This window comes from Rhipicephalus microplus, chromosome 3 (genome assembly GCF_043290135.1).
Source record: "Rhipicephalus microplus isolate Deutch F79 chromosome 3, USDA_Rmic, whole genome shotgun sequence".
In the NCBI taxonomy this organism is placed as follows: Eukaryota; Metazoa; Arthropoda; class Arachnida; order Ixodida; family Ixodidae; genus Rhipicephalus; species Rhipicephalus microplus.
Window position 1 is genome coordinate 273,807,447 of NC_134702.1, and position 18,354 is coordinate 273,825,800.

An 18,354-nucleotide genomic window follows, 5' to 3' on the forward strand; every position below is an offset into this window, starting at 1 on the left:
TATGGCTGGGCGTCATAGCGAGCGCAGCTGCATAGGATATTTACTTGTCTCTTCAGTTCCACAGGAGTCGCATCTAGAGGTGTCCGCTATACTGATGCAATATGAGTACTCTTTGGTAAATGCTACATCCAAACAGAAGTGCGTCCAACAAAAGATAGGCAGCTTCTGGAGTGCGCTTCGTGAATTAATTATGAGTTACCTGTTATGAAGCAAAGAAACACGGGCAGCTACACGCACAGAAAGGAGGAGATTGAAAATAAGTGTGTCTCTTACCTGTCTGCTCGCCTGCGTTGGAGTCGACAATTTTGTAGCCCATCTCCTCTCCCGCCTTCAGAAACGCATCCAGAACATACGAATGGTACTGAGCCGAACTGACAGTCAGCTCACCACCGGTGCCATGATAGCCTGCGCAGAGGTCAAAAGCAATACATTACAAAAGCATTTGAGCGGAGGCACACTAAAAAGTGTGTATATGAAAAAGAAGCCTAAAAAACATGCGTTTTACTCTTATCAATAGGTGCTTCTTGTATGCTCCGTTTAGTTAGAACGTCCACACAAAATAAGGTAACTCATCTCAGCGCTAAGAATTTGGAAGATCCCATGCCTTGGGGGAATCGGTTTCTTGAGATGCAGTCATTGAATGGTTGTCTATGCTGCGCTATGAGGTGGATCGACGTGTTTTTAAAAGGTTCAAGGGAAGAAAATAGCCACGATTCTATAAAACGACAACGAAAAACGCTACGTACCCAGCGTCTTTATGTATCCACCGCTGACAGGGCTATTTCAAAACATTACAAAAACAATACATTGAGGAATTTTTATGTGCTTCGTGGCATTAACTACTATATGCGACATTTACTAAGAACGTATAGCCTAAAATAAAATTCAGAGGACGCTTGAGCTTCACAGCCAAGAGCTGAACGCATTAACGGGGCCCATAGCATCGCTTCCTCTGTCACTAGCCTTCTCATCGCCTCTCATAATCTACACTTTTTGTCGGTCATCGTGTTTCAAGGGAAGGCCCCCCTGACACTAGTTGCTTAGGTCTGGCAGAATGCGTAGAGAGTTGCCAAGTGCACGGGTTGCCAGCATTTTAGAACTTTTGTACCTGGCGCCGTCTCTCGGTGGCTGCCAGAGCGTCGTACCATAAGTGAATGTTATGTAGGCAAAAAAAAAATCAATTATGAAAAAAAGCTAGTCATCAAAAACTACTCCCGGTTATATGCTGCATAGACTCACTCGGGATTCTGGTAAAATTTCAATAACGCACTACCAGAGTCCTCTATTAATTTCCCTGGTCATGAACCTTCGACGGAAGTTTCATATAGAGACATGAGCAACCACTAGGGGTGCTTTTCAACGCACGTAGGCAGAGAGCTAAATTAGATGGGAGTCTACTCGGCTTCAGCCTCGCTTTTGTCAAGCAAGGAAAACACATTGAACACTCATTACCAGCATTCAAGTATGTAAATTATGTACTATTCGTCCGCAAAAAGGATGACCTGCAGGAATTGATAGACATCTGTGGTAATGAGGGAGATAGGTTATAATTAAAGTTCAGCGGGGGAAAATCGGTAGTCAGGATAACAAAGGCAGTGAGCATAATAGTCGCGCTAGGAATAGTGGATAAATACAAGTATTTGGGCGTATGGATTTGTTTTGTGGAATTTAACGTCCCAAAACCGCCATATGATTATGAGAGACGCCGTAGTGAAGGGCTCATAAAATTTCGACACCTAGGGTTCTTCAACGTGCACCCAAATCTGAGTACACGGGCCTACAACATTTCCGCCTCCATGGGAAGTGCAGCCGACAAAGCCGGGATTTGATCCCGCGACCTGCGGGTCAGCAGTCGAGTACCTTAGCCACTTCACCACGGTGGCGGGGCTTGGGCATATGGATAAATAACGGGGCTGAGTATTTAAGGGAGCACGAAAGATAAGCAATGACTAAGGGCACCAGGAACGCAGCTGTAATGAAAAATATGGCACTGTGGAACTACACTAGGGATGACGTTGTGAGAGGTATTTGGAAAAATGTCATGGTCCCGGGTTTGACGTTCGGCAATGTGGCCTCGTGCATAAAATCAGGAGTTCAAGCAACATTGTAAATTAAACAACGTGGCATAGGTAGATTTGCTCTCAGAGCACACGGGAATAACCAAAATCAGGGGGTACAGGGAGACATGGGATGGACATTGTTTCAGAGCAGGAAAGCTAGCAGCAACATAGAATTTGAGGAGTGATTGAAAAAACAACTGGGGAGGAGCGTTGGACTAGGAAAGCTTTCAGCTACTTGTACATGAAGAATGTTGATGCTAAAGGGAGGAAGCGAACTCAAACATTGTCAAGCAAGTATTTAGACAACAGCAGAATACCAAGCCTAAAAGAAACATCCGTTAAGAAGAAGGTTAATGAAACAGAGAGGGACATGTGCAAGATTGGAATGCTTACGAAATCATCACAGGAGACCTATCGGACTTTCAAGCAGGAAATTGCGAAAGAAAACATCTACGATAATTCGCGGGGTAGTTCTCTGCTGTTCGAGGCCAGAACAGGAGTATTGCGGACCAAGACGTACCGAGCCAAATACGAACGCACAGACTCGGTATGTAGTGAATGTGGAGAAAAGAAGGAAATGGCTGGACATTTGATAATGTTCTTTAAAGGGCTCCAGTCTATTGTCGAAGATAATGGCGTGGAATTTTTCAGAAAACTTGGGGTTTGGGAATAGTGACGGCAAAACAGACTTCAAGTGGCTAGAAACAACCAGGAGGAGGCTAACTGATTGGTGGCTACAATTAGGGCGCCAGTGAAATTTAATCTCTAAACGCATAGTGATAGTACTTAACTTTACGACTAGGTGGCGTGAGCCACCGCTCAATCTAAAGGGCACAGCCGGACTCATCCATCCATCTGGGATGGGATGTCCTTTGTCCCCGCTGTTAATCATGATGTACATGGTTAGGATGGAGAAAACGCTTGAAGGCAGCAATGTTGAGTTTATTCTGTCACACAGAGGCTGGCGCGATGGTTGGGCAGAAGCGTTAGGTCTAATTTATGCAGACAATATCGTCCTATTTCTGGACAGTCACGACGTCGTACAGCGGCTGGCAGAATAAGTGGAAGGGAAGGCGAGGCTCTAGGACTACAATTAGGTGCAACAAAATGTTCATTGAAGGTATTCAGTGGTGAAGAGGACTAGGCGGTCTCATAGCAGGGCCAATAAATACCGAGGGTTAGCAAGTACAAACACCTCGGTAAATGAAGAAGGTAGATATATGGAGATACAAGCAAAAACATTGGCACCAAAGGCAAAGAGAAATGCTGCAATGAAGCAAAGTACGTTATGGAGATACAATAAGTACGAAGTTCATCGAGGTCCGTGGAAAAGCGTGTTGGTTCCTGAGCTTATATTTAGGAACTGAGTGGTGTGCATGAAGGCAAATGTGCAATCAGGAATGGATGTAAATCAAACGACTGTGGGATGCCTTGCGTTGGGCGCTCACGGGAAGACAATGAATTAGGCCGTTAAGGGGGATATGAGAAGAATAGGCTTTGAAATAAGGAACGGTCAGTGCAAAATAAGACCTGAAGAGAGACTAAGAAAAATGGGAAAAAGATGGTCAGGAAAGGTATTCAGGTATTAATATAAGAGCGTGGACACAAAGTGCAGAAAAATAAATAGGAAGCTCCCCAGTAAATGTAGGGCTGGCTGTGTGGGTGGCATGATCACAAAAAACATCAAACGAGAAGTCAGAGATGCGAAAAGGATTGATTGGATGACAGTAATGTAAATGAAGCTGGCTCTCAGTAACTATCGAAAGGGCAAGAATGAAATAGGGCGAGAGAGGATTTATGGTATTTCAAGAGAAAGCGCTTTAGTCGTCGCAGCGAGGTCCTGTTGCCTTTGCACTCGTAATCATAGAGCGGGATTCAGTAAAGAGGAGCAATGTACCTGCTGTAGGGAGATTAGGAAACTATGAAACATGTTCTGATTTAATGCAGCGACATCCAACCCAGGTGTACGTGTGGGCTTTGGGTTTCAGGGACAAACATGGAACACGTCCGCGATAGAAGCAAGTAAGAGACGGTTAGAGTGTTGGTGGCAGAAAAGGTGAGATAAAAGACAGAAATAGTGGGAAAATGACAACATTCTACGTGAAGAGGCAGGGAGATGAAAACCAAATTTGTATTTTTTTGTTCTAATGAGATCGGTTTATTCGAAGTAGATAAGGCAATATATCAACACAAAAGGAAATAATTCTCTTCGTTTTTTCTTGTGAGCCCGGTGGTAAACATGATACCGCCCCGTTAGAAAAGGGACTCTGAAAGCATTCATTCAGGCAGAAAAGTAGAAACAAAGGACCGAAATTGTGAGAAAGAGAGGCCATTCTGGCGGGATAGGCTGAGAGGGGTAGCATGAATATGTATTTTTCTATGTTATATTAAGGTCAACATAATTAATCGAAGTAGATAATGCATTAGTCCAACACAAAAACAAACCTTTCATTTTCTTTTTTGCGAGCCTGGAGGTGACATACATGTAAGCGCCTCGTTATAAAGGGGTCACCATAGCACCCACATATCAAGACTTGGAAAACTGAATGAGAGCATTTACTTATTATGCAGTGATGGGATAGTTGGTGAGCCATGATCTTCCGGTGAAACAATTCTTGTGTTCGCGCCCTTCATGTATGCATTTTTTCGGTCCTTTCGGGGCGCTGCTTCATGAGAGTGAGTATACACAGGCAAAGATGTTTTATAATTGAAGATGGCGATATCATGGAGCTCGTATACACCCAAGACAAGCATAAATGCTACTTCAATTTTTTTTCTGAACAGCTAACCAGTACAACAGTCTGATTCGAAAAACAAGAACACAGTGTGAATGAACAAGTCCGTGTTGTAGACTTCCTTACCTCCCGCCGCTTTATTTTTATTGTCCACCTTTTCACGCCCCTAGTGCTGCGGAGTGCATAACAACTAAAAATTAAAGACTAGGAAGGACAGCACAATTTTTCTCCTCTTACTTGGTCTTAGAGCGCTAAGTACGTTGAATCGAGGGAACGAATAAGCAGATGGCGGGATTGAATTCCAGCGGTGGCGGCTGCATTTTCGATGGAGGCGAAAATTCTGTAGGCCCGTGCGCTCAAATTTGGGTGCACGTTAAAGAACCACAGGTGGTAGAAATTTTCGGAGCCCTCCACTACGGCATTTCTCATATTCGTATCGTGGTTTTGGGAAGTTAAACCACACACATCAATTCATATTACCCCAAATTCGGTTGAACTGAAATAAATTTTAATAGATTAAGCACGCCAGCACAAAACTTGTGACAGCGAGAGTACCGGCTGGATACATAGTAAGTTTGCAACACTCCATCAAACGAGTCGGCAAGAACATTAAACATTAACGTTGGTTTATAACTTAAAACCGCAGACTAGATTCTATTAGTGAAGCTCACATATAGACATTCTAGCTTGAGATAGCCAAGGGTGTTTCAAGTTGCAAAAACCAGCTTCTTTTTGTTGGGGGCCTATGTTTTTTGTCAAATTCACTCGTGAAATGTCCCGCACAGAGGAATTAAAAACTTGAGCCTAGCATGAGCATGGATGGCGGGCACTGCCACATGCTACTAACCTGTTTGCCACTCCGTATTTGAAGGTGTGCTGTGCTTTCGGGGTGGAATGGGGAGGGGCGGGATGCTGTTTCTATGCACAGCAGTTTGCACGTGGGGGGATCAGACGCGCATCGGCATTGTGTGTCACACATAAATAACGAAAAATGCCTATTCATTGAGCCGAAATTGGAGTAAAAAAATTAACCATCGAATTGTCATGTAGCCGAGCGGAACGGTTCGTTGCCCAACGGGCTTAAAGCGCAGCCATGAACGATTACTCTGAAAGCTAGGGTTACAAAGTTTGAAGGCGGCGGTCTGGTCTACCACCAGTTTCGTTGGGGGCAGCCAGCGTATTCGGCCACGTAGTCACACCTACGTATGTCAACGCTTCCATTTTCTTGATTTTTTCGACACTGCAGTTGATCAAATCTAACTTGCGTTCCTGATTAAACATTGAAGACATCCACTACTTTCTGCTTCTATGGGTGTGAAACTGTGCTGCTGATGCTTAGGAGTGTGTTCAGAATGTTCAGCACCAGAAGTTGCATTGAAAGATTTTTAGTACCTTGCTCCTTAAGCTCGCACGTTGTCCATAGGCGGCTGCCGGCGTATACATCAGTGTTGCAAATATTTGCTTTTCCGTTTAAATAGTCATTCACATATACTGCAGCGCTAATTACGCTATGGTATACAAGGGCATCCCAGGTTACACAGAAATAAACTAAAAACAATCAGAACAATGCAAACAGGTAACATAATGTTGACTTGGGAACATGCAATGCTAAATTAGTACAAAAATATTGGGAACATGCAAATAAAGAACACACAAATACCATTTGCAAATGAGCGTATTTGCCATATATGTCTTGTGGATTTCGGCTACAATACTTTGCGATGGGTATTAATGAAGAGAACGAGGTAATGAATTCAGGGGGAAAGAAAGAGATTTGAACATAATAATTCGAGCATAGTAAGGCTTCAAATTTAGGCTGTCGTACGTTCTTGTCGTTCACTGTGGGGCAAAGTTTACGTAATGCATTTCGGATGGAGGCGGAAAGGTTGTAGGCCCGTGTGCTCAGATTTGGGTGCACGTTAAAGAACTCCAGGTGGTCGAAATTTCCAGAGCCCTCCACTACGGCGTTTCTCATAATCATATGGTGGTTTTCATACGTTAAACCCCACACATCAATCGTCAAAGTTGATGTATTGCATGTTATTTGACAGTTAAACTGTACAGGAATTGATTTTTTCGCAAGACGTTTAATGACTATTCGGTGACGCGAATGGAGTGGAGTGGTTTGCAATGAAGATAGAGTGGAAGATAGGGAAAAATTACGGTCTTAATGATGGCATATGAATGTTACCACGTTTTTCTGGACTGCTTCCAACCCTTGAATCTCGCACTGCCTATATGGGTTCTAAACGATAGACGCCTATTCAAGTACAGGATGAATTAGCGATTTATAAAAGAAAACCTTTGTGGCTTTTGGTGATTTTGGCGAAGTAACAAATATATCGCCTACTTTTTTCTATGGTTTGTTACACATATAGTTCATGTACTTGGACCATAACATTTGCTGTGTAAAAATAACAACGAGACACTTATATTCGAAAAGCCTACTTAGCGGACAGTTATCCATAAAGTAATCAAACACAGTGAGGAAGGTATGTTAAAGAGACATTAGCAAGTTTATGTTCATTGGCTAGCTTTTGAACCAATTGCGAAACCCAGCAGACGACTTCTGCAAGTGGTATTTATTACAGTGTGTTGTAATAACTTTATATAAAACAGATTGTCAGCATAAAAACAAACGAAAGAGGAGGTGTGCACAGGTAAGTCGTTCACGTAAATAAATGTAAAGACGCAAGAAAGGACACTTGTGACACTCCAGATGTTAGAATACTACAAGCAGAGTTAGTTGACCAGTAAGAAACAAACTGAAAACAAGATGACAAAAAGCTAGAAATCAAATTAAACATAAAAAGGATATTGGCTATCACTGTTTAGGAAAGAGTTTAGACTGTATTACTGTGACGAAGGCCTTTGAGAAAAATAGCGTCAACCTGGTTGGCATGGTTAAGCTAAGCATAATACTTATAAGGACTGACAACTCGGCAAGTTGGTATAAATTCACACCACTAAATGGCGCCGTAAGGAATGACGAAAACACGAGAAAAGAGCACGAAACACAACTACTGACTAGCAACTGGAATTTCTCGTGCTTCGGCCTTACCTTGCGGTACTGTTTAAGTAGTATATAAACAAACTATCGTCCGATCTCGCTCGCCTGCACCTTTGGCAAGTTGCTTAAACACATCATCGCCTCCCATATTTAATGCAATTTGCAGTCAAATAACATCATTGCAAATCAACTTTGTTTTCGAAAACGTTTATCGTGCCATAATAAACTGTTAGAATTTACGATGGAATTACCTAACAGCAGGGTTAATAATAAAATTATTGATTGCATCTTTCTTGACCTTGTGAAAGCATCTGACTGAGTCGCCCATTGTCACCTGACAGCTAAACTCTCGGCTCTTAGACTCGACTGGTCAACATTAACTTTGCTCGAAAATTTATTACCTAATCAACAGCAGTTCACATTCGTCAATAAATCCAGCTCATCTACATCATTTGTTTTATATCTATACCCCAAGGTAGTGTTTTAAGCCCTCTTTTTCTGATTTCTTTTAATGATTTTTCATGTAACATTTCATCATTAGTCTTTTCGCGGATGATTTAATAGTGTATAGCACCATTAACTCTGAAAAAGACCATGTAGGTTTGCAACCGGACCTTGGCAATAATTGATCAGTGGTTTGACCACTGCCAAATGACACTTAAGCCATCTTATTGCGCGTACTTCGTTCACCCGTAAAAAAAAAATATGTTTTTCCCTGTCCTGACAGTGTCTATTCCGCGGAATTTCCACGTTTATTTACAAACAAATAACTCAGCGTTCATCTTCTTATACTACCTGTTGTAGTCACACAGAAAAAGTATGCGCGAAAGCTCAGAGAGCTCCAGATTTTTTTTTTTTTTTTGTTGCTGAATTGGGCATCGTGCCCCATCTTAATTCGGCAGCAAGCCTATCTATCTTTTGTACATCATCGATCAGAATACGCTTCATCGACCTTGTCTCCTCATGAAGAATACCTTGTATTAAATGTAGAACCTATCCAAAATCCTGTAACCCACTTCGTGAGTTCCAACTACAATCGCTGTTTCAGCATCACCCAACTCATTTGCGATATTGCTCTTCCAAAATCAGATTCCCTCCGGCTTGTCAGCCTTCTATGCATCTCCTATAAATGCCACTACAACTCGTGCACCAGTCGTTTCTCGATTGAGATTCCTTCGCGTACAACACGTCGTCTTCATAATCATCTCAGATTCAGACGCATCTTCGGGCACACACAGCTATTCAATGATACATCCCTGAGCTCGCCATTGCACTTTTAAAAAGTCTTCTTGGTGAAATTGTATCTTTAAGACACCCTGTGAAATTTCGCGAGCATTTGCACGTTTATATGTTACCTCAATTTTTGTACGACGATGTTTTTTTCTTTTGTAGTTTACTGCTGTGTATTACAGCGTTTGTTCTTTTCTCTAGCATTGTACAATTTTCTTGTTTTTTTTTTTCCTAATGCAGTTTCTGTTTATGCTTGGTGGTAATTGGTTTGATACCTAGAAGAGTGTAATGTGCTTATGAATGAAATGTTATACCATTTCGCACGATTGAAAAAATCAATAATATCGGTCAATAAATTAATGCAGACTGCTTATCGCCAGATTTAGAAAGGGAACACTTTAGCCACTTTCAATGAACAGTGCCAGAAGAGAAAGATTTATTGACTATGACTATTAAAAGTCCTTTTGACTACATAGAGTGGTGAACTAAGAATGGAATGTGTATCCCGTCTGGACCATGGCATTTTTCACATCCAATTTTAAAATAAGGCTCAAGTTCACCACAACAGTCGCCTCTCCCGTGATTCTAATAATGGTCACCGGATGGCACACCGACACCCAAGGTGTCCGTTTTCGATGGCACGTGTGCTCGCCTACTCGAGGCTACGTCCACTTCATTCTCGTAGTTTCGTAGACCTGACAGCACGTGACAAGTTTCTATGATGGGTGTTACACACGAGTACCGATATCCTCCCGAGCGCCCTCACCTGCCTGCTCTCAGCCCCGCTGAAGAACGCCTGGTAGCTCCGCGTCTGCCATTCATGAGCGTTAGACATTTGACTCACAGCAGCGGCCAGTATGGAATAAAGTAGCATGTGACTAACGTGCTGATCTACGCGGCCAACACTGTGTAGTGTCAGCCGCGTAACGTAGCTGACAACGCTGCCTTTTACGTACACATTATGCGCCGGCTCGTTAACAAGCCATAGAAATCGTCTCACCAAAAAACGCCCTGTGCACCTCGGAACAAGCTGCTCTACAATAAATCAACTCGTGGCTACGGCGGTAATTTTTCCTCTCTCTATCTTTTTTTTTTGTGCAACACGGTCCTCCACCTCAAAGACTCCCGACCCAGGAGTTAGAGTAGTTGTTTGTTTGTGGAGTGCCTGAGTTGCAATCCAGCCGTAGAAGAAATGAACTTTTGTGGTTATTCATTTTTGAGAAACGATAAAGGACGCAGACGGCTGGAAAAGACACGGCCGAAGTGAATTTTCACTCTCGAACGAGTGTTTCACATTTATTACACGGCCGGTAATTATATTCACTGGAACTGACATGCAAGCGGAGTTTGAAAAAAAAATTTTAAGTACCCAGTGAGACTGCAAGAACGCGTGAAAAAGCCTAATGCTGTCTTTTGTTTTCTAAGATGAGTGATGTTTTCTGTCCGCTTACTATGATTTGTAAGAAATCTGCGGAATATTTACTCCACAAGAATGAGAGTCCGCGTATTTCTGTGTTTCACTACCGTTTCAAATTGTTATATGCGCCTCTCAGTTCTCCCATTGATGTTTTCTGTTCGGGATCATAAACAGCCAACTTCAACTTTCTGGCTGTTCATAGCTGTTCATTGCTACGACATTGGATTCTTATGAGGCAGAACGTGCACATCAAAACAGCTTATACGACATTCCCGTATCGTTTGAAGCGTAGCTTTGAACGAAGAACAACAGGTACAGTCGAACGAGGTTCACACGGAAAAGCATTTTACAGTCCGGAGACGTTCTTTACGTACTACAAAAGTGCTCAGATTTCATAATGCCCTCTTTGTATTACGCGCCTAAGTATTATTCAGTGCTCCAAAGAGGGCAGTCAATATTTTAGAAGATAACGCATGCGCAGGCTCAGCCCAAGCCTTCAGGCATCTCCCCAATGAGACAAGGCTACACAAAGTGGCCCTGGGAGGTCATTGTCCACAGATTTAACGGAGAACGCGGCTAGAAGAAAACATCTGACGGTTTCTCACACTGGCAGGAAATGGAAAGAGTTTGCGCGTGTTGACAGCGCACCAGACCAGCCAGCTGTGACTATGGAGAGCATGAAGAGAAGAAAAATGAACTAGCGCTCCTTTCCTCGGGCACGACAAGGATAGAGACGCTTTTATGTTACCCGTGGCTCTGCAAATGAACAATTTCAGAAGCAGCCTTTGTAAACAGTGTGGTAATAGACACACGCAACAGCCGCAAGGTGAACTGAAACAGCGGCGCTGCTTCACACGAGCCCCTGTCTCATCATACCTATGCTATAAACGAATTGGTGCATAAACATTACAGCAAAAAATGTGCAAGCTGGCACGTTTGCCAAATGCGTCACATATGGTACAATCTTCATGATTTCTGTTTCTATTGTGCGTTCATGTAGGTAAGCACTTGCAAGTCGCTTAATAAAATAATATCGCTTAAATCTATTTCCGGCCTATATGGCACACTTCACATTGCCTTGCTACCACTTCGAGATACTTCATGTCTTTGCTCTTAGTCTTTTTTTTAAAGAATAGAGTCTGATCAAATCCGGAATTTGACAGACTCCTACTTGATCTAAAATAGAAATTTCAAAAAAAAAGAAAATCTCCCACCGCAAAAGACCACTTTAAAATGAAGCAACAAGTTTTGGCTACCACACGCGAGCTTTCTTCACTACCAGCGTACAGTCTGACATGACGAACTAGGGCAAATATTTAATTGGCAACGCTAAATCATAGCTCGAGCGAACTGGCTGCAATGTTTTCTCATGGAATCGAGAGTGGCGCGGTATACGCGCTAGCTGGTGTGCCGAAATACCTGAGTAAGGTTCTACCATCCCATTTGAAAACAGCAATAAAACTTGCTGCAGCCTTGCAGAAGCCAAGCCTGGTTGTCTATACGCTGGCTTCAGCAACTCCCCGTGTTCATGAACGTTTTTTTTAAATTTTTCAAGCATTGTATGAGGCTCGCGTACTTTTTTTTTCGACTGCTGTTATCCCGAGTCAGGGCCGAGGAAATGTTTGTGAATGCAATGTTTCTGTTCTGGGCAGCCCGTCCTGTCGACTCTTGCTGATGAGAACCAGCTGCGAGAGAATATTGCTGTGTAGAAGCTTATTGGAGAATGCGCCTGAGCATGCTTACGGCCTACCAATGTTGCACACTGTCATCTTGGTTTGCTGCAGGCTATAAGCACACAGCTTCTCTCAGATGCCCAGTCATTTTCCTGTGCCAGGCAATATGACCATAAAGTTCTCCCCTTTAAATCCTAACCTATGGCTTCTACTGCATCTGTACAACGGATGCATTGGCTCGAAGTTGGGAGGTGCCTACCCTCAAAGCTGTTTGAACAAATTATAACTGCATCGCATTGTATTTTACTATTTCAAAGAACCCTGTAATCACGATGCAGATATCAAGCTATTCTTTACTAAGATGTATTATGAATAGCGCAAGGAGACTTGTATAACGTGACGCAAAGGTGTTCCTGTGCCAATTTTATCGGAATTATTTACTAGAAGGTGGTACAGGAAAACGTTTATTGTGACAGAAAAACTGAAGGGTTGATTTGAATCACTTTTCTGTCATGATACTCTGCGTTTAAAAGGGGGAAGAGTAGAAAAAGACGAGAGAAGGCGATGGTATTGAGGATAAAAGTGGTGGTGACGCGAAACCTTGAATTCCCAGGAACTAATTACAGCATCTATTTCAGTTCTGTCTCGCTGACAGATATACATTGCAGGATAGATGATCGCCGCTTAAGAGGTTCGGGCAAGGTGAGAAGCACACATGTTGACAATTTCTTCTTGTCATAATTTCATAGTAGAAAAAATCTTTTTTGAAATAACAAAGAGGCAGAAAATAAGCAGGCGTCGGCTGATAACGTTTACGGCATGTTTTCGTGGTTTGAATATTCATTAACAGCTTCAAACGAAAACTATTCTGTGGGTACTGATAGTATTCTAACATATTTTAGATGCCGAGACCATCTGCGCAAGTTATCGCAGATAAACCTAATAAAGTTTTTTTATGCCTTATATTCTGGCTTTCAGGATTTTTTGCCGGCCACTGGGCTTCGTACATCGGTGATATTTTTATAACGCCTCTATTACTGGCCTATATCTTCATTATTTATATTTCCACGTTATTCACCCCGGTAAGTCATTGAAGGTGTGCATTGCCTTCATTACAAATTGCGTATATTGTGCTCGCTTTATTAAAACAAATAGGACAGAAAAAGGTGAGTATGTCACTCATGGAAAGTTTACACTCTCACCCATCCTTGGGGCAATCAAATCGGTAAGGCTAGAGGCCATTTCCTGAACGCGTCGTGATATCCTCGAGATGCCGCCCCGAAACAATGCCCCGTGCCTGCGCTTGCTCGCTAATAATTCGCAATCTGACAGTGATGCATGCTGCTGACGCAGGGCTGGTGAGGGAGCCTGTGCCATTGGCCTTCTGCAGCTGGGCCTAATCGGTGCCCCATCACGCAAGCTCGCCTGCATGAAACGCTTCGCTTCACCCTCAAGAATTCAAAGAGTAATATTTTTAGAAGGACATTTCTTACAGCCACAAAGCAAAGAAAGAAAAAAAAGGAAGCTTCGAACTAGAAGTGCCATTACTGAACGAAGTGTCGAGCTGCATGGGCAGGCTCATTTGTTTTTTCTACAAGTTTTATTTTTGTTCATTTCTTCCTATCATTCATATGTACTTATTCCTCCATCTCTATCCATTTCATTCTCTTTCACGCGCTTTTTATTTCACGCACGCTTCTTCATTGTTTCTATACGAAGTGTTGCCTATATACGTCGCAACGAGCGCTGTAGTTATTTTTTCTTGATGAAGGCACACGAAGAAGAAGACCTCTCCTTGAAGCGATGCACTGCACATGGAGCGCTATACCCAAGCGACAGTGTCAGCATACGAAAGCCCTGTGCCTAGTAACTGCAGGAAAAAAACCCATCTAAGCAGCGATGAGATTTTGAAATGTCTTGATGAATACTTCATTGTATTCGATATATTTTCAGGATATGCTCTGGCCTTCATATTTTGTCTCTTTATCATGGAATATTGCTTAGAAACATTCATATGCTTCTTAGCTGCAACGTAAAGGCAATATAGACCCATGAGCGTGTCACAGAGCACGTAAAACAATGAAGTGCTCCACAGAGTTCATTGCCCCGAGATGAAGTTGCATATATGCATTATATGAGTACAAAGCAGCGCAACTAACAGAAACGCACACGAGAGAACACATAGAGCTCGGTGTTTTCTCCTCTGTACCATTCTGTTTATTTGCGCCTATATTCATGTACCAACACGCACTATTGAATACTACAGTCTTCTAGGTTGTACGGTATTGTAACATGGCTGAGCGTTTTTTTTTTAGTTTCCGAGAAAGACGGAGATCAGTTTTTAAGTTTCCTTGCGTTTATTACCTAATCAAAAGCTCTGTCTTCTTCTTCGGGTGCTAGAACGGTCACGTCTAATGTAAAGCGACCGTGTTTAAGGCCGCTCAGGTGGCTGTGCGTTTAATTCCTTTGTTGCAAGAGCATTCTTAATCGGAGTGATGAATTGAATAATGCAGCAGAGTTATTCCGCAGGTGAAACTCAGGTTACATGATAAACTGCTTTAACTGTTTACCTATATGTTATGACTGCCAAGCTATACCTTGAAAATGTTATTTGGGCTTACCCCAACCAATGCACCAAGTGAATATCATATGCGTAGATGACTAAAGATGCTGTAAAAATGTGATAAACCAAAATTATAAAATATTTAACTTTTGTTCTGGAAGAAAGAATGGGCTATGCTTAAGCATTGCCATCAAGAGCTGAACTCGATAGTGGTATATTGTGTTTCGTGCGAGCCCCAATCACTTAGTGCATACTTTTACAGCAAAAGCTGTAATCAGATCACAACTCGGGTCACGCGCAGTTGCATGTATCCGCCGCTGCCGCCACCACCGCCGGTGCCCGTAATCACATCGGTCGAAATTAGAAAAAAAAAACCTTACACCAATGACACAGTGGGGCTTGAACCCGGGTCCTCTGGGTGCCAGCCCAATATTCTACCACTGAGTTATGCCAGTACTTGTAATTTGTTGTCAAACTTGCCTTAGGCAGGCATGACCTAGCACCAATGGCACAGTGGGGCTGAAAACCGGGTCCGCTGGGTGCCAGCCCCAGTATCCTACAACTGAGCTACTCCATTTTTTATTACATAGTATTTATTAAAAATGTGGCGTACGTGTATACATAGCGTACAACATACATAGGGTCAAGTCAACAAGTGTTCAATGAATGTTACAAAGTAAATCTCGTACAACAAAATTATAAAAGGGTATTAGGTAGCACACATCATGAACTCAGCATACCAGTCCGGCTGAAATTTTTGTTAGTCATGAAAGTTCCTTAGCCGCACAGTCATCTGAACAAAGTGGCTTCGCGAAGACACCATTGGTTCCGCATGCCTGCCCAACATGCCAGTTTTCCACACACTATACATGCCCATTCGCAACAGCATGTCAACTGGCATTTCATTGCACGTGGGGGGTACAAGATAACGGGTACTATGAGCATTTAAATACTAATGTTTTTTTAGAGCCATCTGCAGAACGTCCCAGAAAGGTATGGTGTCCTTACAACTAATAAAGCAATGTTCGATTGTTTCTAGAACTTTACAGAGGCGGCTATTATTTGAGAATACAGATATGACGTGCTTACCCAGGATTTTACAGGCATTCTTTCTGCATGCACTTAGTAAAAAAGTGTATTGGTTATTGGTTACAGAGGCAGCTATTAGTTGAGAATACAGATATGACGTGCTTACCCAGGATTTTACAGGCATTCTTTCTGCATGCAATTAGTAAAAAAATGTGTTGGTTATTGGTGAAATAGGCATTTTTGTTACACTAATAGCATGTCATGACCAGAAAATTCAATATGTAGTGAGCGATGAAGAAGGGCCGGAAAGAGCGCATCCAATACAGCATAATATAGGTCTCTTCTTGAGCTAGAGAACAAGTACTCATTACAGAATCTGGCTGTCGGGAAACACAATGATTCGAATACTTCACGCATGAACGCTTGTAGATAAGGAGGGTATGCAACATTGGTAGATACCACTAAATTTAATAAAACATCTGCGAAATTCACTGGAAAGAATGTTTGAAGCAGGGGATGAGCACAGTCACGAAAATGTGTCTAATTAAGAGGTGTACTAACCCAAGATGAGCACAGTCACGTGTCTAATTAAGAGGTGTACTAACCCAAGACCACCTTCGCAGACAGGTCTAAAAACTTTATCCCGCCTCATCAGCTCATAACAGCAGCCATCATAGAATCGGAAAAGAACATGCGGTTGTTAGAGCCGTATCTACAAGAAATTGGTGTGAATGGGAAAACGTGTCGAGCACTTCGAGACTCAGCGGCAACCATGGACGTTGTCCATCCTTCGTTGGGGTCTCCGGATGACTTTACAGGAGAATGCGCGTCGATCAGACAAGTCACCGAGAAGCAGAGTGCTTGCTTACCAATCGCTACGGTTGTCAATGAAAGCCCGTTCGGTAAGCTTCGCACCGAAGCGCCTGTGTCTGCCACGCTTCCCGATCGTTTTTCTTATCTTTTCTCTAATAATGCAGAGCAGCTTCTCAAAGAGCAGGGTGAATCGTTCTTCTACAACTTAACGTACTTGGCCATCACGCGATCGCAAGCGCAAAAGCTTTCGCAGGAACTCGATTTTGATCAATGTGGTGAAGCATCAAGTGCAAAAGCTGCTGATCTGTTTGACCTTGGCGGCGGGTTGACAGAACCTCAGACAGGAAATTCTCCGTGTGAGTCATTCGAGCAGCCACTCAAGCGGCCCGTCGCCGAAGCGACAGGCGTGGTCTCCGTGGGCGGAGGAGACGACATGGCACCGTTGAGTCAGAGCGAGAGGGGTGCAACGCTCTCGTCTGTAGCGGAAAGCTGGATGGATCTGTCGAGGGTTAATCATGAAACGCGCCTTCGAGAGCAGCGTGAGGACCTTTCAATTAAAGCGCTAATGAAAAGCGCAAAGTTGGAAACCAATAAAAAGGATGTTTATTTTTATGAGAAACCAGGACTCTTATATTGTAGTTACACAGATGTGCAACGTCGCAAATATGAGCAGCTCTTGGTATCGCATAGGTATCATCGCCTAAAAGTGGCAAGTTACTGAGGTGGAGCATGATACTCCAACAGCACAACTTTGACGTTCGCTACAAAAAAGAAAAACTGAACGCTATTGTAGACGCATTGAGCCGCGCGTTTTAGTTAGTACCTTCTGCACCTGTCTGTTTCTCGCTGGCGATTCGGGACAAAATTTTGTCCTCATCACGGCCTTAGCTGAGCACTCTCGTCCACAGCGATCTCAATGGGCCAACTTTTTGTTGCATTCTATTTCATTACATTGTTGTAAGTGTAAAAATTTCAGTTCTCAGTTCAGAGTCTGGTGTTCCACATTTGCCTCTTTTAAAGGGAACGAAATTCCGATAGACACGTAGCTAGGTATATGTTGCTCAATATTTTGTCTGTGGTTCTGTCGGGTAACCACCGACAAGTTCTGATACGAAAATCGTGAGAAGATACGAGTGAAGCGGGCTGACAAGTTGTGGCGACAAGCCAGTGGAGCTGAGATCCGTCCTCAAGAAATGAATGTGTTCATGGAACTGAGCCTAAAGCTATATTTTCCCCATGGCCCTGGAGGTGAACCTGTAGGGACCTGGTGAACGAGCGTGCCCGACTTCCGAGCCACGTGAAAGCAGCTCGTCTTTCCGGCGCATTGTCTGGTGGCGGTCGTGCTGTTACGCCTGGGAGTCCGCACTGAACGTCAATGCCTCTTCAAAGGAATTTGTGTCAAGGCCAGCGCTCCAGCCCGCCTGACGAAATCAACTCAATGACGTCATCAAGCAGCGGCGCCGGTCTATCACGCAGCGCACAGTGAGCTCCCTCAGCACACGAGCCCGATGAAGCAATCGGCGCCTTTCAGTCTGGCGAGTCCTACGCATTGCGTGGCAACATCCCTAGTTCTTGGGTGCAACCACGTGCCGCGGCTGGTCCCCATTGGAGGATTCTGACATCACGGCCAGCGGCGCTTCTGGTTGGACGCTTGGTGACTCATAGGATCCATCTGGTGCCTATAAAGAAAAGCCCTGCGGCACGTCGCCAGCAGTAGACCTATGTGTCAGAGAAGCCTCTCGTTGCTTCGAGCCCCTTCGCAGTCGGCGCGGCCGGTGTCCTTGGAAGCGGCGAGTTTTGTGTAGCCCTTCGTAATCTCGTCGG

The 18,354-nt window shown here is 43.4% G+C and overlaps 1 protein-coding gene across 1 annotated transcript in view; it reads right to left on the bottom strand.

Moving 5' to 3' along the window:
- The window catches only part of LOC119159804 (4-pyridoxate dehydrogenase), a 238,775-nt gene that overhangs the window by 116,603 nt on the left and 103,818 nt on the right, over nucleotides 1-18,354 (bottom strand). Inside the window, exon 4 of the mRNA XM_075891024.1 lies at nucleotides 274-405. Within this exon, the coding sequence (XP_075747139.1) occupies nucleotides 274-405 (132 nt within the window). The remainder of the gene's footprint in view (nucleotides 1-273; nucleotides 406-18,354) is intronic.